Source organism: Polyodon spathula, chromosome 1 (genome assembly GCF_017654505.1).
Source record: "Polyodon spathula isolate WHYD16114869_AA chromosome 1, ASM1765450v1, whole genome shotgun sequence".
NCBI lineage: Eukaryota > Metazoa > Chordata > Actinopteri > Acipenseriformes > Polyodontidae > Polyodon > Polyodon spathula.
The window spans coordinates 41,998,045-42,024,203 of record NC_054534.1 but is presented as its reverse complement, the minus strand read 5'-3'; the positions used below and the strand labels follow the sequence as shown (position 1 = coordinate 42,024,203).

General features: G+C 40.5%; 1 protein-coding gene across 2 annotated transcripts in view; it reads right to left on the bottom strand.

Moving 5' to 3' along the window:
* Positions 1-26,159, bottom strand: part of LOC121318840 (guanine nucleotide-binding protein G(q) subunit alpha) — an 82,865-nt gene that overhangs the window by 8,563 nt on the left and 48,143 nt on the right. For both annotated transcript variants that reach the window (XM_041255958.1, XM_041255948.1), the window contains exons 5-6: positions 9,074-9,202; positions 8,576-8,705 (exon numbers count right to left, since the gene is read on the bottom strand). In XM_041255958.1, coding sequence (XP_041111892.1) covers positions 8,576-8,705; positions 9,074-9,202 — 259 coding nt within the window. The remainder of the gene's footprint in view (positions 1-8,575; positions 8,706-9,073; positions 9,203-26,159) is intronic.

Genomic DNA, 26,159 nt, shown 5'->3' with positions numbered 1-26,159 from the left:
AGTATTCATCCCCCTGGATCAATACTTGGTTGAACCACCTCCGGCAGCTATTACAGCCAGTAGTCTTTTCGGATAAGTCTCTCTTAACTTTGCATACCATGATGGAGCAATATTTGCCCATTTCTCCTTGCAATTGCTCAAGCTGTGTCAAGTTAGTTGGGGAATGGTGATGGACATCAATTTTCTGTCCTGTTGACAGACAAACGTCTTCTGCAGTTTGAGTTTTTTGGCAGAGGGGCGCAGGTTTTTATCCAGGATTTCTCTGTATTGTGCACCATTCATCCTCCCATCAATCCTGACAATATCCTTGCTGCTGAAAAGCATCTCCGTAACATGATGCTACCACCGCCATACTTTACGGTGGGGATGGTGTTATCTGGCTGGTGTTCAGTGATTGATTTGCGCCACACATACCGCTTAGTGTTCATGCCAAAAAGTTCCAATTTAGTCTCATCAAACCACAAAATGTTCTGCCACATAACTGCAGTATCTTCTAGGTGACGTTTTAAGAACTCTTTGCGGGCAAGGATATTTTTTTTTTTTTTTTTCAGCCAGGGCTTCTTCCTTGCCACTCTCCTATAAAGGCCCATTTTATGTAAAGCCTTTGATATTGTTGATACATGAACATCATCGTCTATCGCACCCACTGACTTCTGCAACTCATTCAGAGTCACAGTTGGCCTCACAGTAGCTTCCCTAAGTGGTGCCTGGCCTGATCTAGGCAGTGTGGTGGTAGTTTCATATTTTTCCCACTGCTGTACGATGGACTGCAGCTGAGCTCCTAGGGATGTTTAATGCCTTTGAAATGGTTTTGTACCCTTCTCTATAATCACATCCCTGACTTGATTAGAATGCGCTTTTGTCTTCATTTGGATTCTTTTTTTTTTTAAAGTCTCTACCATACTGTGGGACCATACAGAGAGCGGTATTTATCCTCATAGATTAATTGAAAAGCAGGTGATCCACTAATGTCTAACAGGTGGAGTCCATTAACAAATTGTGTGACTTGTTGAGGTAATATATTGCACCTGCACAAATTTAGGCTTGCAATTACTAAGGGTATGAATACTTTTTTAATCTGATCATTTCCATTTTTCATTTTTAGTAAATTGTTGAAAGCTTTTGGAATTTTTCTATTGATTTGACATGGTGCTCAAGACTTTGTAGATCAGTAGGAAAAAATCCTAATTCAATCTATTTCACATTCTGAGACTCAAATGTGAAAAAAAGGGATGGGGCTGAATACTTTTCAAGGCACTGTATGTATTTTCTAAGCAGTAAAACTTGAACTTAGTAGAATTTTTATTTATATATATGTGTGTGTGTGTGTGCTAGAAAGGTAACGAGACACAAACAAGTAATGAGTGATAATTCGGAGTGTGCACAACAAGATCATTCTTTTCTCTTGCAAATTAAAATCAGAATCGTTCTTTTCATAATTACTAGGCAGATACAGAAATTTAAATATCCCCTCCGCTAAATTACTATGAATTGAGTAATGTGTATTGGGACGGCCAACTTTGTTTTTACTAAATCTGAACAAAATAGCAACACAATTTCCTGAAAAGTACGGCAACAACATTGTGAGGAAAACTGTCATGTAAACACCATCATAGTGTATTCAAACCCAGTTTGAATACATTTGCAGTTGTTTTAAAATGAAATGCAAAACCTCCTGCATACAACTGATAATATCATCTGTTGCTGCAGACACAGCTTCAGTATGTATCATTACATACCTGCCTTGTTTGAATATATTGGTATACTATCATATAGCAGTGTATGATAAGCAAAAGTATTTAATTGTGACTTCAATTTTGACAAATAACGGCTTAAAGTTATGACTTTACACTGTAAAGTATGGGTATTTTAAATACTCTATCCTGATTGGTCAAAACAGGCCACATGGGGGTGTTGATATTACAGCATATCACCATGGGTCAGCACTTTTTCCAAACACCTAGTATTGAAAAACAAAAACGGCAGACATATTGGAATTTATCGCAATAAAAATGACTGACGAGATTTATGTAAATGTTGAACTTTTGGGAAACCGAAGTGTACATGAGATATTAAATTAATCTGAACCGGACACCAATGACTAATTAAAGTAGTGATAAAAAGCAAAAGTATTAAAATAAATTAAAAACTCGCCATTTTGATCGCTCAGTTCCTTCTCCATGAACTACGGTGTTTCCCTAACCCATTTTGAAAATAAATAGTTTAAAATATGTATCTTAAACTTTCAGCTTTTCACAAAAGTTTTGGGTCCATCTTAAAAGAGACTTTGGGGTTAAAAGATGTTTTGTTGCCGTTGCTCCCACTGTCCGTTCTTCGGTCTGTCTATCTACTGCCACCGGACCCATCCCCTGTGCAGCTGTGTGATCTGATGCTGAACATTTATAAATTAATCTCGTCAGTTCCAGTCATACCTTTTAAATGTGTCCAGGTACGATGAAATCATGTCTTCTGCTGTACCCTGCATTGTTTTAAATTATTTCTTAACACTGGCCCAGTAGTTCTCCACGTTACCAAGCTGTAAATTGCAGTCAGTTTGATAAGTAACCGTCCGGGTATTCCATGCAAATAACGTCTTTTTCGCCACTGTGAAGCTGTAACACAAATCTTGTATGGATACCTCCTGTTACTACCCCGGATAACAAAGGATGATTTAAAAAAAAAAAAAAAACGCACTCTCACTTGATACTACTGCAGGTCTTGTGAGGAAGGGTCTGCGTGATTTAAAGACTGTCTTAGTTGTGGTGCATGATTTAAAGGCAGACTCACTTGTGCTGTGTCATGAATAAAATGGGCAGTAATATTTTACTTTAAAATATAATGAATAAATCAAGAATTAACAAATCAAAACTGCTCTTTCAATGGCAATGTTCAACTCAACATCTGGAATTATTTTTTAATTAATGCATATTTTTTTAATGTTTTAAATTTAGACAGAGGTGGAAGGATATTTAATAACAATTACTTTTTTGTTAATTAAAACATGTTTTTACGTTTTTTTTTTTTGTTGATCCATTTTATAAGTGCAATAAAGCACTTCAGGGTTTAGGATATCGACACGTCCGGGTGGTTAAAGCCACTTGGCTTCGCCTCGTGACTTATAACGAACCTTAAGCGTGTGGATATTAGAGCATATCCCACACCCTGTCGTGCCATATTGTTTACGTATTTAATTGTGACTTCGATTTTGAAAAATAACGGCTACAAGTTATGACTCCATAAATATTGTGTGACCTTTATGCCTATTCACATGCCTTAAATTCACCTTTCAACACATTTCACTTGGCGGCATATAACAAGAAGATTAAAACCACAATGCTTAAAACAGGACTTTTGAAGCTTTTTCTTCAATAATCCTTCAGATAAAAAACAAACAAAAAACACACACATCCAATGTTGAGCTTCAGTCAGACTTAAAACAAAGATATATTTGTAAAAAGCAAACCGAACAAAAAAATATTCACCAGTTTAACCGGTTGCAATGTAATCCCTAATGTTTACTGAGCACCTCACAAGTGAGTTTGTTTGAACCAAATGAAAACAGTACAGTAGCACGATAAGACTTCCTGATTACCATCAATATACAGTAACATAATTAAATAGTATATTGTTAATGGGCATGTCTTTACCATGGATACGGTAGGGAGGTGGAATTTCACTTGTACATCAGGTGGGCTGCACAGCGTTCTTAGCTTTGTCCTGAGTCGGGCGAGTCTTACTGCCAGGTTGTTTTGTTCACTACCTTTTTCCCTTGCATGTTAGTAAACAATGAAAATATCTGGCCAGCTGCTATCGGACCTGCACTGCTCTAAATACCTTCATTAAAGTTGGGTTAAATAATTACCTTATCAAGTTTCTGTGTTGATGGACAGCAATGTTCAAGTCACAAATTTTCAATTGCATTTAGGTCAGAGCTCTGACTGGGCCACTCAAGGACATTTACCTTTTTGTTCCTTAGCCACTCCAGTGTAGCTTTTGCTGTGTGCTTTGGGTCGTTGTTATGCTGAAAGGTTAACTTCCATCCCAGTTTCAGCTTTCTTGCAGAGGTCAGCAGGTTTTCCTCAAGGACTCTGTACCTTTCTCCATTAATTTTCCCTTCTATCCTGACAAGTGCCCCAGTCCCTGCTGATGACAAACATCCCCATAACATGATGCCGCCACCACCATGCTTCACAGTAGGGATGGTGTTCTGAGGGTGATGCGCTGTGTTGAGTTTGCGGCAAACATAAAGCTTTGCGTTTAGGCCAAAAAGTTCCATTTTAGTTTCGTCAGACCACAAAACTTTTTGCCACATGGCTAAAGTTTTTTTTTTTTGTTTGCATACTTCAGAACGGGATTCAAGGTGTGCTTTCTTGAGTAGTGGCTTCCTTCTTGCCACCCTACCATACAGGCCAGATTTGTGGAGTGCTTGGGATATTGTTGTCACATGCACACTTTGACCAGTCTTGGCAATAAAAGCCAGTAGCTCTTGCAAAGTTGCCATTGGCCTCTCGGTAGCCTCTCTGATCAGTCTCCTTCTTGCTCGGTCATCTAGTTTGGAAGGATGGCCTGATCTAGGCAGGGTCTTGGCAGTGCCATACACCTTCCACTTCTTAATAATTGTCTTGACCATGCTCCAAAGGATATTCAAGGCCTTTGGTATTTTTTTATACCCATCCCCTGATCTGTGCCTTTCAACAACTTTGTTCTGGAGTTCTTTTGAAAGCGCCTTGGTGCTCATGGTTGAGTCTTTGCTTTGAAATGCACTACCCAGCAGAGAGAACCTACAGGAACTGCTGAATGTATCCTGAAATCATGTGAATCAGTACATTTTAACACAGGTGGAGGCCACTTAACTTGGTGTGTGATTTTGAAGGCGATTGGTTACACCTGAGCTAATTTAGGATTGCCATTACAAGGGGAGGTGGACATTTATCCAACCAAGCTATTTCAGTTTCTATTTTTAATTAATTTTCTACAAATTTCAAGAATATTTTTTTCACTTGGAAGTTGTGGGGTAGGATGTGTAGATAAATGGAAAAAAAAATAATAATTTGAATGCATTTTAATTCCAGGCTATGAGGCAACAAAAGGTGAAAATTCTGAAAGGGGGTGTAGACTTTCTATAGGCACTGTGTGTGTGTGTGTGTGTAGACTTTCTATTGGCAGTATGTCCAAAATCACTGTTCTCGAGCATCTCTACTGAGCCAAAAAATATGACTTCCACATGTACCCTCACATGTACTCTGAAACATACCGGTGCATGCCCAGTGAAGCATTATATTAGCTATATTACCTCCGTGTGGAAACACACTAGTCTGTGTGACAAACATGGTCTGTCTAATTTTCCATAAGGAAGGAAGGAACTTGTACCTGTTTTTGTTTTGTGTACTAGACATCTTTCACACTGTACATGTTTCCTTCGCATGCTGCATTTGAATCTATTATTATGATTAATGTTGCATTCAATAATAAAAAAAAAAAATTCTGTGCTGTGTAAGTGGTTGCAGGGAAAAGGAAACCCAAGACGGAATTGCTCTCATTTCCAACTAATGAAGGGACCTACCCACGATTATAGCAGCACTGTGTTACTTCAATATAAGTCCCCAAAGTCTTAGATATAGCTCCAGCTGATTCGGACTGTTTGCAGAATGGATACGTATCACATAAACTAGCAAATGCGATTCGGAAACAATGTATTTCCTTTCGGAATGAGGTCTTTGTCCTAATCCGACCTTAAAAAAAAAAAAAAAAATTGCATTTTTTCATCCTTCGTGTTTGGTTTTCATTTGTATTTCTTGACACAACACATCGTCCACACATTGTTGAGTGGGAATGTTGAATTTGGCCACAAATTCAAAGCCATTGAAAAAACGGCTTGGATAAATTAAGTGGTGCGATTGGCTGAACAAGATCATATGACCCTGCGGTAATAATTGTCTTACCGCATGGCTATGACATCATAGACCAACTTACTTATCTGATCCATTAATATTACTACGCCTTACTAGTAACAATTATCTAAACGGTGTTTCTGTAGGTAAAAATGTCAACATCCAACTGAAACAGCTTTTTTTTTTTCATCTCTGTCACTGAGAATTACAGAAAAATTGGCAAATACACTGTGGTATTTATTTAGTCATTTACTGTTGATTGCACAATACTGTATTTTAAATAAATAACATTTTAAAAAATGCTTAGAACTTCAAAATGTTTATTAATTACAGAACTGTTTAAATAATATGAACTAGTTTTGGGTCATTTTGTTTGCTTTAAATAAATTAATCAAGTTTATGTATGCAGGGTGCATTTCCGGCTCACAAAGGATTAACATAGCCTTCCACTTCTCTCAGGTCTTTGTTCAGAAGATGTGACTGAAAAGCACTACCATGTAAATTAGTATCAGGGGAGGACTGAGCTAGGAGATCCAATCTTGATTCATGCATATTAAGTTGAAAAGCTTTTGGGCAAAGAAGGGAGATTACCCGGATGAGACAAAAACATGTTTTTCAGCGTCAGGAATGTTAGCTGAATAATCAAGTTTACTGAAATAAACTAAATCTGTACTAATTACCAACAGAAGGTCTAATTTTTTGGTCGTTAGATACAACAAACCAATGCGAACTTGCTAGCAAGAGAAGGAACATCAATTTGTTCTTTGTGAGTAGGGTGGTGAAATTAAAGATCGATGCCTTCCAAACATTCATTCATTTTGACTTTGATGCCATAGTGAGGTTTTTGTTTTTTTTATTTCAAAAAGGGTTGCATCCCACACTATTATCACCACAAAGGAACGGGCAGAATGAAAGGTCTTGTTTACCACTCAAAAGAGATTGTCGAATTCCATGCTGCACTAACTCGCCTCGAAAAAGAAAAGTAGTTAACAGCCTATTTTTCCACCTCTGAGTAAGAATATATATACCAGCTTTTAGGTAAAAATCTATGGGTTTTAATCGATTTATCAAAAAAAACGGCACATGAAAAATAAATCTTGAAAAATGGCAGTGAGTACTTCTAAAGGCCTTGGCACAAGGGCAACCGGAAGGTACATTTCCAATATTTCACAATATCTCGGAATGAAGAAAACAAGACTACAACTTGCAACATTTGCTCATCGGTTAAGGCTGCAGTTTTTCACGGTTATCACAGACGTCTGTTAAATGTACCCATTGTCTAATATGTAGTTCCCTGTGAATTTTCTCGTAAAAGAACAATGTAAATGATTGCGAATGTCTTCAAAGGGGTCTCCCGAGTGGTGCATCTGGTAAAGGCACTGACCGGAGTGCGGGATGCGCCCTATAGCTTGGAGATCGCCAGTTTGAATCCAAGCTATGAGGGGTAGGGGTTAGGTCGGCTGTGGAGTCATTGGCTCATCTTCGTCTCTCCAGGTTGAATAATAAATGGACATTCCAAATTGGAAGGAAATTGGAAAAATGAATAAAAAAAATGTATTCAAAATACCAGACTGCTAAAGATCACGAATAAGAAGGGGACAAGTTAAACTAATTATTAACATGCAATAAGTACTTAAATATCACATGATATAATATCCTAAAGCTCCAATACTGTGAAAGACAATATGACAGTGAAATGCCAGCTGATTTTTCAGCAATCAGAGCCAGGATTTACTGTGGGCGTGTAAGTGCAGTAGAATTCTGGACGGGCTGATCGGGTTTCAGAGCCTTCACTGTTACTGTAGGTTAGCACAAACAATGCAAATGTCTCTCTTGTGGTAGAATACAGAGGTTCCATGAGGCTGTGTGGTCCAGTGAAACTGGCTTGTAACCAGGAGGTCCCCTGTTCAAATCCTTGCTCAGCCACTGACTCATTGTGTGACCCTTAGCAAGCCACTTAACCTCCTTGTGATCTGTCTTTTGGTAACTGATACATAGGTCACACACCCTAGTCTCGTATTTTGTAAAGAGCTTTGTGATGGTGGTCCACTATGAATGGCGCTACATAAAAATAAAGATATTATTATTATTATTATTATTATTATTATTATTATTATTATTATTATTATTATTATTAATGTAAGTACAAACTAATTGAAATCAGAAACAGCTGTATAAACCCTATGGCAGCAACTAAAACAAACCATGCCTTCCCTAGAATGGAGGACACAGTTTAACACATTTATACTCAAAAGGGTTATCTGTGGTAACCGACTTTTAAAATAATGTATAAAACACACACACTGCACTGATTAAAATAATTACCTGTCATAAGGGCTAATTTCACACAAACACAGATTATAAAAAAAAGATATATCAGTAGTGAGAACTCAACAATGTGCAACGTTTAAATTGTCTTCTCCATCATCGCTCCCAACACTACGTCAAACAGAACAGGTGCAGAACTTTCAAAACATACAAAATTGTGACTACTTCTAATTACTGCAGCGCTTCCTTAATCCACTGTTTACAAAGAATACTTTAGGAAATTTCAAAATGATAGACATGATCCTGAAATGACCCCAACACCACAGAGCAAAGTTCACCATGCAAAAATGTTCCTTTAATTTCCATTTCTTTCAAATACACTGAAACAAATTAGATTTGTTTCCATTCCAACCCACCTCATTGTCAGACTCCACGAGTACTTGATCGTACTCACTGAGGGCAACCAGAAACATGATGGACGTCACATTTTCAAAGCAGTGAATCCATTTTCTTCTTTCCGATCGCTGCCCTCCAACATCCACCATCCTGGAAAAAAAAAAGGGAAATGTCACTCTTTTGGGGTATCAAACAGCTAGGGTTTTATTTTTTCTTAAACAGACTTTATATGAATTCACATTTGACAGATGCACTTTACACAATTTAGTAAAACTGGATAATGCATGTGAATCAGCAAACAAGGGCATTTTAACATTTAACAATCACTGCATTCCAAGGACAATATCATGGCAACACATGAACTAGTTCCAGTGCATTGAAATTGACACTACTGACTACTGACATTCACTAAGTTCATAACTGGACAATTTCATGCTCTGACATGGCTGGGTGGATACATAAGTATCTCTTAAAACACATTCAAAATGAAGAATGGGTTTCTGCAACAGGCTGTCTACCTGAAAATAACGCTTTGCAAGTCAAAAGGGTACTCAATGATCCCTGTTGTTGGGACTCTGACTCTAAGCACATCTTGCTGGGTGGGCAGATAGTTGGGTTCCGCAATGCGCTCCAAGCCATTAAGGTAGCTGCAGACAAGGAAAAACAACAGGAGAGGCACCATGATTCCACTGAAGGAAAGTGTGAGCAACGTACTATCCATCTCCCAGTCTGGCACGACATCATAATCATCATCAACCAGAGGTTAAATTGACCTGCTAACATGTACAAACACCTGCATAAACATGATAACACCCCTCAGTTTAGTTAGTCTATACTGGAACTGCCATGAAGGCGGCGGCTTATTTCCATCCCTGAAATGAATTTGTATTTGTGTAAGCCAAAGTTTAATAAGTAAATCCTCTTCATCAATTTCTGCAAAATAAAGCTTGTACAATATCATTTAAAGATCACTCCTGGATCTCCTATTTCGCATTCATTGTGAACAAACACATGCATTTGTAGTTTAGTTTTGGATAATTTATTTAGTGATGATTGTGATCCTAAGGGATACAATGAAATGCATTACGATCAAAATGATCACTGCAAATTGTAGAATTGTTGTTCTCTTGGAAAGTAGGATTATGAAATCATACAAATAGCCTCCACTGTAGCTTAATCTCATCAGGTTCTGGAAATAAGAACAAAGCTACTTCATAACTGCATACACAGCTATATTTTTCAAAAACCACCTGCTAGTAAAATACACCATCAAATTTGTTTCTGAAGTTGCTATAGTTTGTTCCAATGGCTTATTTTTTTCAGTTTACCAGCATTCTTTTTTTTTTTTTTTTAAGCAAGAGGCTAAGAAAAATAAATATAGCATGTCAAATCTCTGGCTACATGTAGCAATCATGTCTAAGTAAATAATACATTAATTTGAGTATGAGCAAAGCAAGGCCCTTTATTTGATTGGTTTTCTAGAAAATGTTCCAATAATTTATTTGTTTATAAAAAATAAACATTAAGGAACAGACTGAACAAAAAGTAATCTCTATCACTGTGAATGCAAACATCTGCCTGAAATGACTGTGTAAAGTTGCTGAAGTTAACCTGTAGCAGTACTACAGTACATTAAACAAGTGCCCTTTTACTGCACTAAAACAAAGTTATTAATAGAAATGTAAAAATAGCTTATATCCTTTTCTAAAACCGCAGTATTTTTCTGTAAAACACAAAAAACACAAATAAACGAAATGAAAGTAAAATGGTTGTCTGTTTAGTATAGTTTACACTGTCACTCAAACAGAAAATAGAAACAAATGAGCTGCTTTTCTGCCCAATCCTCAATATTACATATTATATAATATTTATTATATATATTATATTATAATAATATATTATATTATAACATATTTACACTGGGAAAACAGCAAGAACAGTTTGCAGAATGCAGATAAATTTAAGTTTTAGCTTTATTTGGAGATTATGGACAACATCATTCTCAGCAAACCCTAAACATGTTCATTTGACTATGTGCAGCACAGATCAAGCACAATTTACATACAAATTAACAAGGCAAAACAGCACATGGAGTGAAAACACTGATTTGTTTCTTAAGGGGAAATCAGAAAATGACCTTTTCAACCCAAACACATGCTATCTGGGTCCTCTGATTTCTTACACAGGCTGAAACAGAGAACATTTTAAAACTGTTTTTTTATGAACCTAACCAATAATCTTAACTTGCAATTGTCTCCTTTTATTGTAACAGCTGACAGTGATATCAGGGATGCAGTGGGTCTTACCAAAGAGTGTAAGGATTTTAAAGCATGATTTGTGCATGGGATTAAAAATCAGGTGTCCTCACAGTTGGTCAAAAGTGTCCAGATGTGGACTAGTTTTCATCAATGAAAGTCAGTAAATTCAAAAGTAAAATACTTTTTTTGGTGCGAAGGTGCTTTTGTGTATGGATGTGCTTTTGGTCAGCACTTAGATGTTTAAACCATCTCCACATACACAAACTTAATATTACATTCTGGTGTAGCGACAACCCTAGTTAGTATTTTCTAAGTAAAGAACTCCTTAATAAGCAAATATAGTTTTAACCTGTTAAACCCCCAGCCTCCCACAGGTGTTTTCCGCCTGGAGGGCATTATCTTCCAAAATACAGACAGCACAGGCATGGTACAGGGCTTGAATTCAAGGTAATCCCCTGGCGATTAGGACTAAAACCTCAGATTTGAGACAAGAGTCTTAATGGGCCACGATAACTTCCATGCACTTCAAGAAGCCTAGAGAGAGGCCAAATTGCAAGACGTGGAACTCATACACTGTTCCCTGAAAGGCGAACCGCAAGTACTTCCAGTGCGCTGGTTTTGTATGGATGTGGAAATGGGCATCGTCTGGCCTAATTTACTAAAAGCTGTTACATTTTTAAACTCTTTCGGCTCAGATATAGGTTGACCTGTCTGAGGACTGGTCTGAGGTCACCATCCCGCTTGGGCATTAGGAAGTACTTGCAGTAGAACCCTTCCTCCAACTGAAGGGAGTAGCCAATAGCCACTTTTTTCAGCAGAGCTGCTACTTTCTGAGACACCACCACGGCATCATACGGGTCTGTGACTGATGTTGCAGTCACGCCCCAAAAGGGAGGGAGTCAGTGCTTGAACTGCAGAGTAGCCGGTTTGAACAGTAGTAAGCACCCAGATGTACATGATGCACTGATGCCAATACTCCAGAAGGTTCCCCGAAAAGGGGCCCAGGTCCTTTGGCAAACTCCTAGGGCTGCTGATTGGCTTGTGGCTTGGCCTGAAGCTTTTGTCCCTGTGCCGGGTGGTGGAAGTTATTAAAGCCTCCGTGGAGAGCAGCCGCGGGCCGGTTCTGAACTTTACCTTGGCTGCGGGGCCAGTTTGCCGCTGGCTTGCGCACTGGAGGTGGTTGTTTGGGAAGTAAGAGAACCAGCTCCTTCGTGGATTCCTGCAAGTGGTGAGACCGCTGCTGCAGCATCTCGTCCACCGTGAGACCAAACGCATGCCCTGGTTGTAATAACTGCATCAAACAGTGGTGCTTCGTACCCGCGTGTTCCACACATGCTTGAGAAAGCCAAAAGCCGCCTACATGCAGCTATCAGCATCACCAGGTTCCTGCCACAGCCTGTCTGTTCAGGTTTAACACACTAAGCAGGTTCTTATAACCAGACGCAGCTCATCCAGCTGTTGTAGTAAGGGTCTGTGACTGTAACTCAACAAATAGGACTGGTAGGCTAAGAGTGGGTTTTGTGTATATATTGTAAATAGTGTTGCGTAAATATGTGTAATTATTAGAAATGATTAATGAAGTACCTGACGTTCCTGGGACAGCCTGTCTGCTTGTGTGATTGCCAGCTGTGGACAATCAGCAGGTAGGTGTGTTCCAGCACGGCGTTAGGTATAAGGAAGTCCTATTTGTTCACCTCGGGGCTGCTGCAAAGCCAAGGACAACGGGCTGAAGATCATCCACGCTACCCGAACACAGTTACCGAAATACGTTGCGGAAATCTCCCAATCGCTGTGCTGGTGAACCGGGATAGGAGTCAAAATAAGAAGCCAAAACCACCGACCACCAGAGTTGGGGTTTGTGTTGATACATAAAGATTAGTTCAGGGATGGTAGATTCCCATAAAGTATAGAGAGGTGAGCAAGTGGGACCTCCATGCATTAGCTGTTCTCACTGTGTGTGTGTGTGTGTGTGTGCAAATAAATCCTGCGCACCTGCGGGATGTGTCAACTTCAACCTTTGTCTCGATCTCCCTCCTGTCACTCAGCAGAGAATGCACGCACCCACAAACCCACAGGCAAGATCCCTGTTACTGGCTTGGATACAATTTTAACTGGCCCAATTTTTATATATATAACACAAACACTGTATTACTTCAAACGCTGCTGCGCCAAATTATTTTAAATTGATCAAAAGGACGGTGGCGCTTAGAGGGCGGCCTTTATACAAGAGTGACCTTTATTAATAATACTATGATTTTTAAATGCTGCAATATTTTATTACATTTTAGAAGTATCGCGGTTGCTTATTTTCTGTAATACTGTAGCCTACCTGTGTGTAGCAGTGTGTGTGGCTAACCTACGTTGACTACAGTACATTAATCGGCGACAGTTACCGGAGCCTGTTAGGTGGGAGTTGGAAGGTCGGGGGAGTACTGTACTAGCGAATCAGGAGTGTGTATTGGTTGTTAAGGGGTGGGGCAATGCTGATGTAGCAGTTAAATCCAAGAGTGTGACGTAGATATTTTTCTGCCCCAAAAATGACCTCAGAATATCAGTTTGATTTCTGTAAAAAACTACTACATATCCTTGTAGCAGGGGGGGAGAGAGTTGTGCTCACTCTGCTGGCGTGTTCATGGTGCTGCAGGAGGAGGGCAGCAGCCATCCAACATCCACCTGTGGGTCATGGCAGTGACACGGAGAGGTGGGAAAGGGGGTGTGTGGCTTTCCCTCTCTCTGAGAGGCAAGGTCTTGGGGGAATTGTCAGCCCTATGAAGCCGTGAAAGCGCGGCTAGTACTGGCTGTGGTCGGAACAGAAACTCAGAGAAAAGAACGAGACTACTGTGAGAAGATGCAGAAAAGATAGAGAGAGAATGGGGATTCCTTGGGCAGACCCCGATATTGTGCCAGGTAGCTGAGGAAGCAGCAGAGTAGGGTGGAGACCCAAGCCGTGCGGGCAGCGACAGCTGGGGTGACGCTGCCGAGTGCAGCACCTTTTATTTGTAGTTTGGTTATTGTGTTTTATTTTAATTTTTTCTTTCACCTTACTCTTTTGAGCACCTGCGAGTGCACCTGGACTTGTATGTTTCTCGCTTATCATAGTTGGTAACCAGGCCATGGACAACAGCGCCCTCTGCAGGCTAAAACAAAATCACCAACCAAAGAGTCTGAAATAATAAAACTGGACACCTGTGTGATGTTGCAAGTACACCTTTCTGTCTCCCATGTGTCAGTGAATCATCAATCACCCTTCCACAATCACACTTTGTTTTTTTTTCTCACTGTATCTTGCTTGTTTGTAATTTCTCTGCAAGAGAAATCAAAACTAAATCTTCTCATAGATAGCAAGCACATTGTTTTTATTTGTACGGGCTTGAGTATGGGAATTACAATTGAACTAAAAACAAAACCACCTATAAGAGCTTCAGAAGGACTGCTGTTCTGTACGCAGTTTATCTTGCATTTTTTTTCAGAACTGTCCTACCATAAAATAAAATGTGCCTACTATGTGTTCACGTACATTCGTTTGTAATTTACGTGCCGACTGAGGGGCGTACAGAGTCAGTGTTGCGGGTTCAGTTGTTTACTTGTTTTTTGTTTGTTTTTTTAGCAGGGGGTGAAAAAAATACCTTAATGTTTCTTTATTGATGGTGGCATTTATTTGAGGGTGGCCTCTATTATAAAGCTGATATACGACTGTAGCGTCAATACGAGGGCGTCACCAAATTGAATTAATACAATATATATATATATATATATATATATATATATATATATATATATATATATATATATATATATACATATATGTATATATATACATGTGTGTGTGTGTGTGTGTGTGTGTGTGTGTGTGTGTGTGTGTGTTAACACTGGGTCCGTTTAGAGGGCTTGGTCTGCACTTGGCATGGTTCAGTACGTTTAGTGTGAAGCGTGAACAGCAAAGTCCGCTTAGAAAACGAACCGCAACGAGTCCAACTAATGAAGCCAGATAAAGCCTTTCTTCCACTCCACTCTGTTTTAAACATTTTCATTTTGGGTTATTTGTAAAGTTGATTGCTTAGTTGTAAAAAAAAGAAACCAAATTCAAAACATTTTCCTGCTAGTTTTAAAATTTTTATATTTTTTACTTTAAGATTCAGGCACGTTTTACACTTGCTTTGGATCAAATCCATTACTTCTATCTTTAACCAGGGCTGACAGTGAGCAGAACGGCGGGGAAAGTATAAGCAAACAGTTTAATTACCTTATGATACAGGTGCATGTTTTTGAAGTAAGATTAAAGTATTGTAATTCTTTATAAACAAATAAGTTTACTTGACTTGAAAAACGTCTCAAGCAAATACCTATTTGGTTTGCTTGAATGAGTAATACACAACAAGCTTCACTATGGAAGCTGAAAATGAATTTTAATAAGGAACTGTAACAAAGTGCCCGCCCCTGTGTATATTATCTGTTATGTGTTGCGTGTGGTGTGTTTAAATGTTGGTGTATAGACATTGGTACACGGGATATAAACGGGTCTGTGTAACACAAATGTTTAAAAATGTATATGTGTATTTAGGCACGAGGATTGCACAGCACTTCACGTGCGAGTAAAATGTAGTAATATGTGAGCACGGGGAATTGCACTTTATTAATTCACGTGCTGGGATTCAAGTGAATAATTAATTGGTAATTGAATCCCAGCACAATAGTATATATAGATGCACGTTGTCACATACTGGGGGTGGGGTGTTCGGTGAGCAGAGAACGGGATTGGAGACGGAGGAAATTAGTAGTAATAATAATAATAATAATAATAATAATAATAATAATAATGAGAAAGTATCTGCTCACCGTGTTTGTCAGTGTCTGTCCGTGCACCGTTTTGTTAAGTTTAGTCTGTTTTTGTTTGTCTCTATTTATTTTGGCGTAGAGTGCCGTGTCCTGTGTTTTTCGTGTTTGTTTAAACTTTTTATTTTGTATTAAACCGGCGCCAACAGGCGTCTTCATCATTTCATTTCATCCGTCCTGTGTTTTGTGCATTTCATTCCTTTTCCTGGTTCTGACGCCGCCCACTTCGGCCGTCTTTGTGACACGTGGTGTCCTGCGTGGGATAACAGCGCCTCCAAGCGTCAGACCAGGAGAGGTGTTTTGTCAAAAAAAAAAAATTAACAAAAAAACAAAAGAAACCACAGCAACAACAAAAAAAAAAAAAAAAAAAATAAAACATGGAAGGCTGGGACTGGAGAGATGGCTGCCAGGACCTGGAGGAGTTCCTCGGTGGTCTGGAGGACCAGGGCTGGTGCCTTGCCTGTGGGGAGTTTGGGCACCCGGTGGTGCGCTGCCCCTACCAGGAAGGAGAGGAGGAACTGCCGCAGGAGAGGAAGGTGAGGAGGTGGCAGAGAAGGGGAAAGGGGAAGAGGAAGGCAGAGGTCCCACCGCTGTCTCCACAGCCGCACCAGTCTCCTGCAAGGGAGGAAGAGCCGCACCAGTCCCCTGCAAGTGAGGGAGAGCCGCACCAGTCCCCTGTATCAAGGGGAGACTACACACCGCTCCCACCTCCACCACCAGGAGACTACACGCCGCTCCTACCTCCACGGGCAGGAGCAGAGCAGCAGGAGCTGCCTCTGCCTCCGCCACCTCCACCGGCAGGGGCAGAGCAGCAGGAGCTGCCTCTGCCTCCGCCACCTCCACCGGCAGGGGGAGAGCAGCAGGAGCTGCCTCTGCCTCCGCCACCTCCACCGGCAGGGGGAGAGCAGCAGGAGCTGCCTCTGCCTCCGCCACCTCCACCGGCAGGGGGAGAGCAGCAGGAGCTGCCTCTGCCTCCGCCACCTCCACCGGCAGGGGGAGAGCAGCAGGAGCTGCCTCTGCCTCCGCCACCTCCACCGGCAGGAGCAGAGCAGCAGGAGCTGCCTCTGCCTCCGCCACCAGCAGAGGGTGAATGCCTGCTGGGTCCCTGTCCACCAGCAGAGGGTGAATGCCTGCTGGGTCCCTGTCCACCAGCAGAGGGTGAATGCCTGCTGGTATCACTTCCCCCACCAGCAGAGGGTGAATGCCTGCTGGTATCACTTCCCCCACCAGCAGAGGGTGAATGCCTGCTGGTATCACTTCCTCCACCAGCAGAGGGTGAATGCCTGCTGGTATCACTTCCCCCACCAGCAGAGGGTGAATGCCTGCTGGTATCACTTCCCCCACCAGCAGAGGGTGAATGCCTGCTGGTATCACTTCCCCCACCATCACGAGGAGAGGAGCTGGAGCTTCCTCTGCCTCCACCTCCATCAGGGGGAGAGGAGCAGGAGCTGCCTCTCCCTGCACCAGAAGGGCCAGGACTAGATGCTGGCGGTCCTCAGCAGCCCTTGCATAGGCTGCTGAGGGAAGCACGGGGAAGAACCTCCCGGCTGCAGTGGCCGAAAAGAGGGCCAACACCCGCACCCCAGCTTGTCCTGACTGCCAGCCTCGCTTCGCCCAAGGATGCCAGCCTCGCTTCGCCCAAGGATGCCAGCCTGCATCGCCTGGGGTTGCCCGCCGCTCTGCATCGCCTGGGGTTGTTGCTCTGCATCGCCTGGGGTTGCCCGCCGCTCTGCATCGCCTGGGGTTGCCCGCCGCTCCGCATCACAGCCGGAAGTACTGTGGCCGGAACCCCACGAAGGGGAGCTGCCGGCCACGAAGAAGGGGGAGGAGGTCTGGAGACCGCCAACCCCAGCAGCAGTTTCGCCGCCGAAGAAGGGGGAAGGTCAGGAGACCACACCCCAAGCAGCCTTTCCACTGCTAGGACTACCCTGGCAGGAGAATGCTACCCCGCTGACAGCATTACGACCGGTGGGCCCCTGGAAGCCTCTGGTCCTGGCCAAGGACTTTGGGCGGGACTTTTGGGCTTTTAAGGGGGGAGGTGGCCATTGAGGCCATGTGTGCTTTGCACAGGAGGGGGTATATGTAACAAAGTGCCCACCCCTGTGTATATTATCTGTTATGTGTTGCGTGTGGTGTGTTTAAATGTTGGTGTATAGACATTGGTACACGGGATATAAACAGGTCTGTGTAACACGAGTGTTTAAAAATGTATATGTGTATTTAGGCACGAGGATTGCACAGCACTTCACGTGCGAGTAAAATGTAGTAATATGTGAGCACAGGGAATTGCACTTTATTAATTCACGTGCTGGGATTCAAGTGAATAATTAATTGGTAATTGAATCCCAGCACAATAGTATATATAGATGCACGTTGTCACATACTGGGGGTGGGGTGTTCGGTGAGCGGAGAACGGGATTGGAGACGGAGGAAATTAGTAGTAATAATAATAATAATAATAATAATAATAATAATAAGAGAGAAAGTATCTGCTCACCGTGTTTGTCTGTGTCTGTCCGTGCACCGTTTTGTTAAGTTTAGTCTGTTTTTTTGTTTGTCTATTTATTTTGGCGTAGAGTGCCGTGTCCTGTGTTTTTCGTGTTTGTTTAAACTTTTTATTTTGTATTAAACCGGCGCCAACAGGCGTCTTCATCATTTCATTTCATCCGTCCTGTGTTTTGTGTATTTCATTACTTTCCTGGTTCTGACGCCGCCCACTTCGGCCGTCTTTGTGACAGGAACGACAAGTTTTAATGAACAAAAAACATTTCTAAAGTAAAAACAGGATTCTGTTATTTTGCAATAGCACCGCTTCAGATTATTGCCAGTTCTTAATAGCAGTAACATTTTATTTAGAGTTGTTTTTGAACTTAAACCCGTTCATGGCCCCACAGCAACACGATCTACTAATGTCCTTGTTTAAAAAAAAAAAAAAAAAAAAAAGCATAACCAACCATCTGAATATAATTTAATTAATACAATAACTAAAACTAACAATTACCTAGCCTATATTTAATGAATCATCTTCTGTTGCAGTCACACTGCTGCTAACGTTAGTCACTGTTATAAACTCCTATTTGCTATTAATTACAGTACTTGTTTGCATCATTAGTAGCAGATCACGGGACCTGAGCACATGTTTTAATTGGAGGAGCCCAGGGAGTATTTTTTTTCTCCTCAGAGAAAAGCCTCCATTGCAAACTCTACCACAGTACTAGCAATGACAGGTGGCGCAGTCTAAACCTTGGTTTTAATTGCAGGAGCAACTCAAACTCGCCCCCTGCTGATGTGGCCGGAAAAAAAAAAATCCATCGTAACGGTAGGAACATTTTAAAAACACAATATATTTAAACACTGTTTTATCGTCTTTTTGGCCCCAGCTGCTGCTTGTCTTGTGCAGGCCTTTTTAAAGGTTTACTAGGATGTCAAAAATCATACATATTATATAGATACACACACACACACATATATACACACAGTGCCTTGCAAAAGTATTCAGACCCCTGACCAATTCTCTCATATTACCGAATTACAAATGGTACATTGAAATTTCGTTCTGTTTGATATTTTATTTTTAAACACTGAAACTCAGCATCAATTATTGTAAGGTGACATTGGTTTTATGTTGGGAAATATTTTTAAGAAAAAGAAAAAACTGAAATATCTTGCTTGCATAAGTATTCAACCCCTGTGCTGTGGAAGCTCCCAGTTTGCACCGATGAAAGAAAAATTGCCCAAACGAGGACACAATTACCTTACCATTGGCCTCCACCTGTGAACCATTAAAGTTGCTGTCACATTTTCTGGATAAAAACCCCACTGCTGAAGGATCACTGGTAAGGCTGTGAATCTGAAGGAAAATGAAGACCAAAGAGCATTCTACAGAAGTTAGAGATAAAGTAATACAAATGCACAGATTAGGGAAAGGGTACAAAATAATATCCAAGTGTTTGGATATCCCAGTGAGCACAGTTGGATCAATAATCAGGAAGTGGAAGCTGCATCACACCACCCAGGCACTGCCAAGAAAAAACTCAGCGCTCAAACAAGAAGGAGGCTTGTGAGAGAAGCCACAAAGAGGCCAACAATCACTTTGAAGGAGCTACAGAGTTCAGTGGCTGGGAGTGGAGTAATGGTGCACCAGTCAACCATATCAAGAGCTCTGCATAACACTGGCCTGTATGGGAGGGTGGCAAGAAAGAAGCCATTACTCAAAAAGTACCATCTGAAAGCACGTCTGGAGTTTGCCAGAAAGCATGAGAGTGACCCAGCTGCGATGTGGGAAAAGGTTTTGTGGTCAGATGAGACCAAGATAGAGCTTTTTGGCCAAAACTCAAAGCGCTATGTGTGGCGCAAACCTAACACTGCCCATGCCTCAAGACACACCATCCCTACAGTGAAGTATGGTGGTGGCAGCATCATCCTGTGGGGATGCTTTTCATCAGCAGGGACTGGGCATCTTGTTACAACTGAAGGAAGAATAGATGGAGCAAAATACAGGAAAATGCTGCAAGAGAATCTGCTTCAGTCCGCTAAAAAACTGAAGCTTGGGCGAAAATTCACCTTGCAGCAGGACAATGATCCCAAGCGCAAGGCCAAAGCAACATTGGAGTCGCTCAAGAACAAAAAGGTAAATGTCCTACAGTGGCCCAGTCAAAGTCCTGATCTCAATCAAATTGAGAATCTGTGGCACTATTTGAAAATTGCGGTCCACAAGCGTCGTCCAACCAACCTGAACAACCTGGAGAAAATCTGCCAAGAAGAATGGACCAAAATCACTCCGACACTGTGTGCAAAGCTGGTACATACTTACCCCAAAAGACTTAAAGCTGTTATTGCAGCGAAAGGTGGCTCTACCAAATATTGTTGTGTAGGGGTTGAACACTTAAGCAAGTAAGATATTTCAGTTTTGTATTTCTTAAAAATATTTCCCAACATAAAACCAATGTCACCTTACAATAATTGATTTTGAGTTTAAGTGTTTTAAAAAAAAAATATCGAACAGAACGAAAATTTCAATGTACCATTTGTAATTCAGTAATATGAGAGAACTGGTCAGGGGTCTGAATACTTTTGCAAGGCACTGTGTGTGTGTGTGTGTGTGTGTGTGTGGATATATATAGTGTGTATGTGTATGTGTATATGTGTGGTGTATGTGTATGTACATATGTTTCAAACACACACACAGTATATATATATATATATATATACACACACACACACAGCTCTAGAAAAAATTAAGAGACCACTGCAAAATTATCAGTTTCTCTGGTTTTACTATTTATAGGTATGTGTTTGGGTAAAATGAACATTTTTGTTTTATTCTATAAACTACTGACAACATTTCTCCCAAATTCCAAATAAAAATATTGTCATTTAGAGCATTTATTTGCAGAAAATGACAACTGGTCAAAATAACAAAAAAGATGCAGTGTTGTCAGACCTTGAATAATGCAAAGAAAATAAGTTCATATTCATTTTTAAACAACACAATACTAATGTTTTAACTTAGGAAGAGCTGAGAAATCAATATTTGGTGGAATAACCCTGATTTTCAAGCACAGCTTTCATGCATCTTGGCATGCTCTCCACCAGTCTTTCACATTGATGTTGGGTGACTTTATGCCACTCCTGGCGCAAAAATTCAAGCAGCTCGGCTTTGTTTGATGGCTTCTTGTGACCATCCATCTTCCTCTTGATCACATTCCAGAGGTTTTCAATGGGGTTCAGGTCTGGAGATTGGGCTGGCCATGACAGGGTCTTGATCTGGTGGTCCTCCATCCACACCTTGATTGACCTGGCTGTGTGGCATGGAGCATTGTCCTGCTGGAAAAACCAATCCTCAGAGTTGGGGAACATGGTCAGAGCAGAAGGAAGCAAGTTTTCTTCCAGGAAAACCTTGTACTTGGCTTGATTCATCCTTCACAAAGACAAAGATTCCAGCCTTGCTGAAGCACCCCCAGATGAGTCCAATTTTCAGCTTTGCCCAACACCTGGTCGTCTAATGGTTAGACGGAGACCTGGAGAGGAAGCAAGCCACAGTGTCTCGCACCCACTGTGAAATGTGGTGGAGGATCAGTGATGATCTGGGGATGCTTCAGCAAGGCTGGAATTGGGCAGCTTTGGGCATGAATCAAGCCAAGTACAAGGTTGTCCTGGAAGAAAACTTGCTTCCTTCTGCTCTGACAATGTTCCCCAACTCTGAGGATTGGTTTTTCCAGCAGGACAATGCTCCATGCCACACAGCCAGGTCAATCAAGGTGTGGATGGAGGACCACCAGATCAAGACCCTGTCATGGCCAGCCCAATCTCCAGACCTGAACCCCATTGAAAACCTCTGGAATGTGATCAAGAGGAAGATGGATGGTCACTAGCCATCAAACAAAGGCGAGCTGCTTGAATTTTTGCGCCAGGAGTGGCATAAAGTCACCCAACATCAATGTGAAAGACTGGTGGAGAGCATGCCAAGACGCATGAAAGCTGTGCTTGAAAATCAGGGTTATTCCACCAAATATTGATTTCTGAACTCTTCCTAAGTTAAAACATTAGTATTGTGTTGTTTTAAAAATGAATATGAACTTATTTTCTTTGCATTATTCGAGGTCTGACAACACTGCATCTTTTTTGTTATTTTGACCAGTTGTCATTTTCTGCAAATAAATGCTCTAAATGACAATATTTTTATTTGGAATTTGGGAGAAATGTTGTCAGTAGTTTATAGAATAAAACAAAAATGTTCATTTTACCCAAACACATACCTATAAATAGTAAAACCAGAGAAACTGATAATTTTGCAGTGGTCTCTTAATTTTTTCCAGAGCCGTATGTGTGTGTGTGTGTGTGTGTGTTTATATATATATATATATATATATATATATATATATATATATATATATATATATATATATATATATATATATATATATATATATAGAATGACTTTTAATACAGAATGACTTGATTTCATCCATTTCCTTTACTGTGCTGGAAGAGATCAAGAAAGAAATTAATGAAGTTTCTTTTTTTGCATGGCAGATTGATGAAACAACAGGTTTGTAGTTGTACCTCTTGTGATTTAGAAGTCACCAGCCCCCATAGTTACAGAGCGCTATATAACTATTTTGTTGGTCATTTATTTATATTTATAAAGCTGCTACAACGTGCTTGATGATTTTTGTCTGCCTTTCTCCTGCCTAAACAACTTAAAAATATTTTTAAGCAAAGTAGTTAGCAGAGTGTGATCTGATGGGGGCGTGCCCCTGGCTCTGCTCTTTAATTTTCATCACCAGCAGGAAAAATAGATTTTGTACAGATTGTCATTTGTACAGATGATATTCATCCATCCATCCATCCATCATCATTCCGCTTCTCCTGGCGAGGGTCACAGCACAGATGATATTCAAACATTCTGCATATATTATGTCAAATCTGTGTATTTTGTTTAGAAACTGTTGTTTGTTACATTAAAGTGTTATTGCCTTTTAGTTATAATAATAATAATAATAATAATAATAATAATAATAATAATAATAATACCGCATGTTAAACAACAATAACTTTTGCATGGGGGTAGACTTTACCATATTAGTGTTGATCAGCATGATGAATCTTGTTTTGTATCCCCCCCTCACTTAACCCCAGTTAAGTTTTTTAGAATAAACTATGATGGGCTACTGTTTTATTTTCTCTGCTGGCTAGTGGAGAAATGTGTTTAACAACCAAATTGGGGTACAATGTTATGAAGATATAAAAAGTATTGTCAGTCAGAACACAGTATGATTCTACTGCTACTGGGTTTAAGGGGGCAAAGCACTCTGCCTTTTTTTTGGCTGCCACTGACTTCACTGACGCCGAAGCCTTCTGTTTATGTGGTGATTTTCAGATATTGCAACAGGATTATGTGCATTTAAGATGCTACTGATGTAAACTGTCATTGTACTAAAGCCTACAGTACATGCAGTCAGAGCTAGCCAAACTAGCCTTTTCCTTGTGTAAATGTGTTTGATTAAGACAGACCTACACTTACGGTTGTTTGTGATACCTAGGCAGGCCTCCATCTTGCCACAACTAACTGAATCCTTCTTGGAGATAAATACCTCTACTAATGTCTACTTCCTGTTGTGGGTGCACTAATCGGTCTTACAAAAAATACAAATAAAACCCAATGGAGTAAAAAAGGTTCTCTTGAGAAAACAAGGGCCAGGAAATAGAGATGCTATACACTGTTTTAAATAACTGTGTATCATACTAAATTTCTTAGTCACCAGCTTGGTAATGGACATTTTGCTGTAAGCATTAGATGGTATCTTGAACCAGCCCATGACTGCCACAGTAAAAACCAAAGACTCACTACCCTAAAAGGTAGAGCAGTGGCTCTCTGACTTTTTCTAAGTGGGAACCTGTGGCAAAGTGCCCGCCCCTGTGTGTATTTTGTGTTGTGTGTTAATGTTGGTTTATAGTCACTGGTACGTGGGATATAAACGGGTTTGTGTAACAAGAGTGTTTAAAATGTGTATTTGTATTTAGGCATGAGGATTGCACAGCACTTCACGTGCAAGTAAAATGTAATATGTGAGCACGGGGAATTGCATTTTATTAATTCACGTGCAGTTGTACCGCTACTCCAATTGAATGATTGATTAGCAATCAAGTCTCGGTACAGCTTCATAAAAGCAGCATGTTTTCACGTACTCTGGGTTGTGTGTTCGGTGAGTGGAGAACGGGATTGGAGACGGAGGTAATAATAATAATAATAATAATAATAATAATAATAATAATATTAGTAGTCTTAGTTAAATATCTGCTGACCGTGTTTTGTTTGGTCCGTTTTGTTCGTCTGTTTATTTTGGCGAATGTGCCTTGTCCTGTTTTTGTTTGTTACAACCGTTTATTTTCTGTGTGTCTGTTCACTCATTAAATGCTGAGCGAGACTATTCGCTCAGCTCCACCAAACTCCACCTCTCTCTTGTTGTTTATTTCCTGGCTCTGGTCTGACGCCACCCACTCCGGCCGTCTTTGTGACTGACCCCCTCTGAAGTGACTCAGTTCTGCTGCAACTCCCCTCATAAAGCCCCTTATTAATAAACTATATTAAATTCATAGAGAATTTGGTAAGCTACACTATAACTACCACAAATTAAAACTGCAACATTACATCCACTTACACAATAATAAAATATTATTAACACTGAATAAACCTAAATGTTAAAGGCTGTAAAGAACAGGGCTGGAATATTTACTGTGACAGATGAGACAAGTCAAAAGTTTACGGACACATTTTCCTATCCCTTAACCTGCTCACATTGCACCGAAAGGCAAATCCCTCATGCTTTATGATATCCAATCTGCTGCATGGAAATCAGCTTAAAGAATATTTCCAGCCTGCTTTGATTAACACGTTCAAGCTGCAATGCTCTCTTTGGATTGTATTATCCTAAAGCCTTGAGCAAAATCACCACGACAAAAGATTTACAGCCTATTTATATATATATATATATATATATATATATATATATATATATATATATATATATATATATATATATATAGTGCCTATAGAAAGTCTACAATCCCTTGAACTTTTTTCACATTTTGTCAGTGACTCAGAGTTTCATGCATTTAAATGAGGATTTTTTTCCACTTATCTACACACCATACTCCACACAAAAATGTATATATGAAAAATACAAAAAACTGAAAAATCATAATTGAGTAAGTCTCCACCCCCCTGAGTTAATACTTGGTGGAAGCATCTTTGGCAGCAATTACAGCTGTGAGCCTGTTGGGATAGGTCTCTACTAACTTTGCACACCTCGATTTGCCAATATTTGACCATTCTTCTTTACAAAACTGTTCAGGCTCAGTCAAGTTCCTTGGGGAGCATTCATGAACAGCAATCTTCAAGTCATGCCACAAATTTGATTGGCTCTGACTGGGCCACCCTCAAGGACATTTACCTTTTTGTTCCTTAGCCACTCCAGTGTAGCTTTGGCTGTGTGCTTTGGGTTGTTATGCTGAAAGGTGAACTTCCGTCCCAGTTTCAGCTTTCTTGCAGAGGGCAGCAGGTTTTCCTCAAGGACTTACCTGTACTTTGCTCAATTCATTTTCCCTTCTATCCTGACAAGTCCCCCAGTCCCTGCCGATGAGAAAATCCCCATAACATGATGCTGCCACCACCATGCTTCACAGTAGGGATGGTGTTCTTTGGGCAATGCGCTGTGTTGGGTTTGTGCCAAACACTGCATTTCAGCCAAAAAGTTCAATTTTAGTTTCGTCAGACCACTAAACTTTTTGCTACATGGCTACAGAATGTCCTGAGTGTTTTTTTTTGCATACTTCAAACAGGACTTGCCTTCGTACTATACAGGCCAGATTTGTGGAGTGCTTGGGATATTGTTGTCACATGCACACTTTAACCAGTCTTGGCCATAAAAGCCTGTAGCTCTTGCAAAGTTGCCATTGGCCTCTTGGTAGTCTCTCTGATCAGTCTCCTTCTTGCTCGGTCATCCAGTTT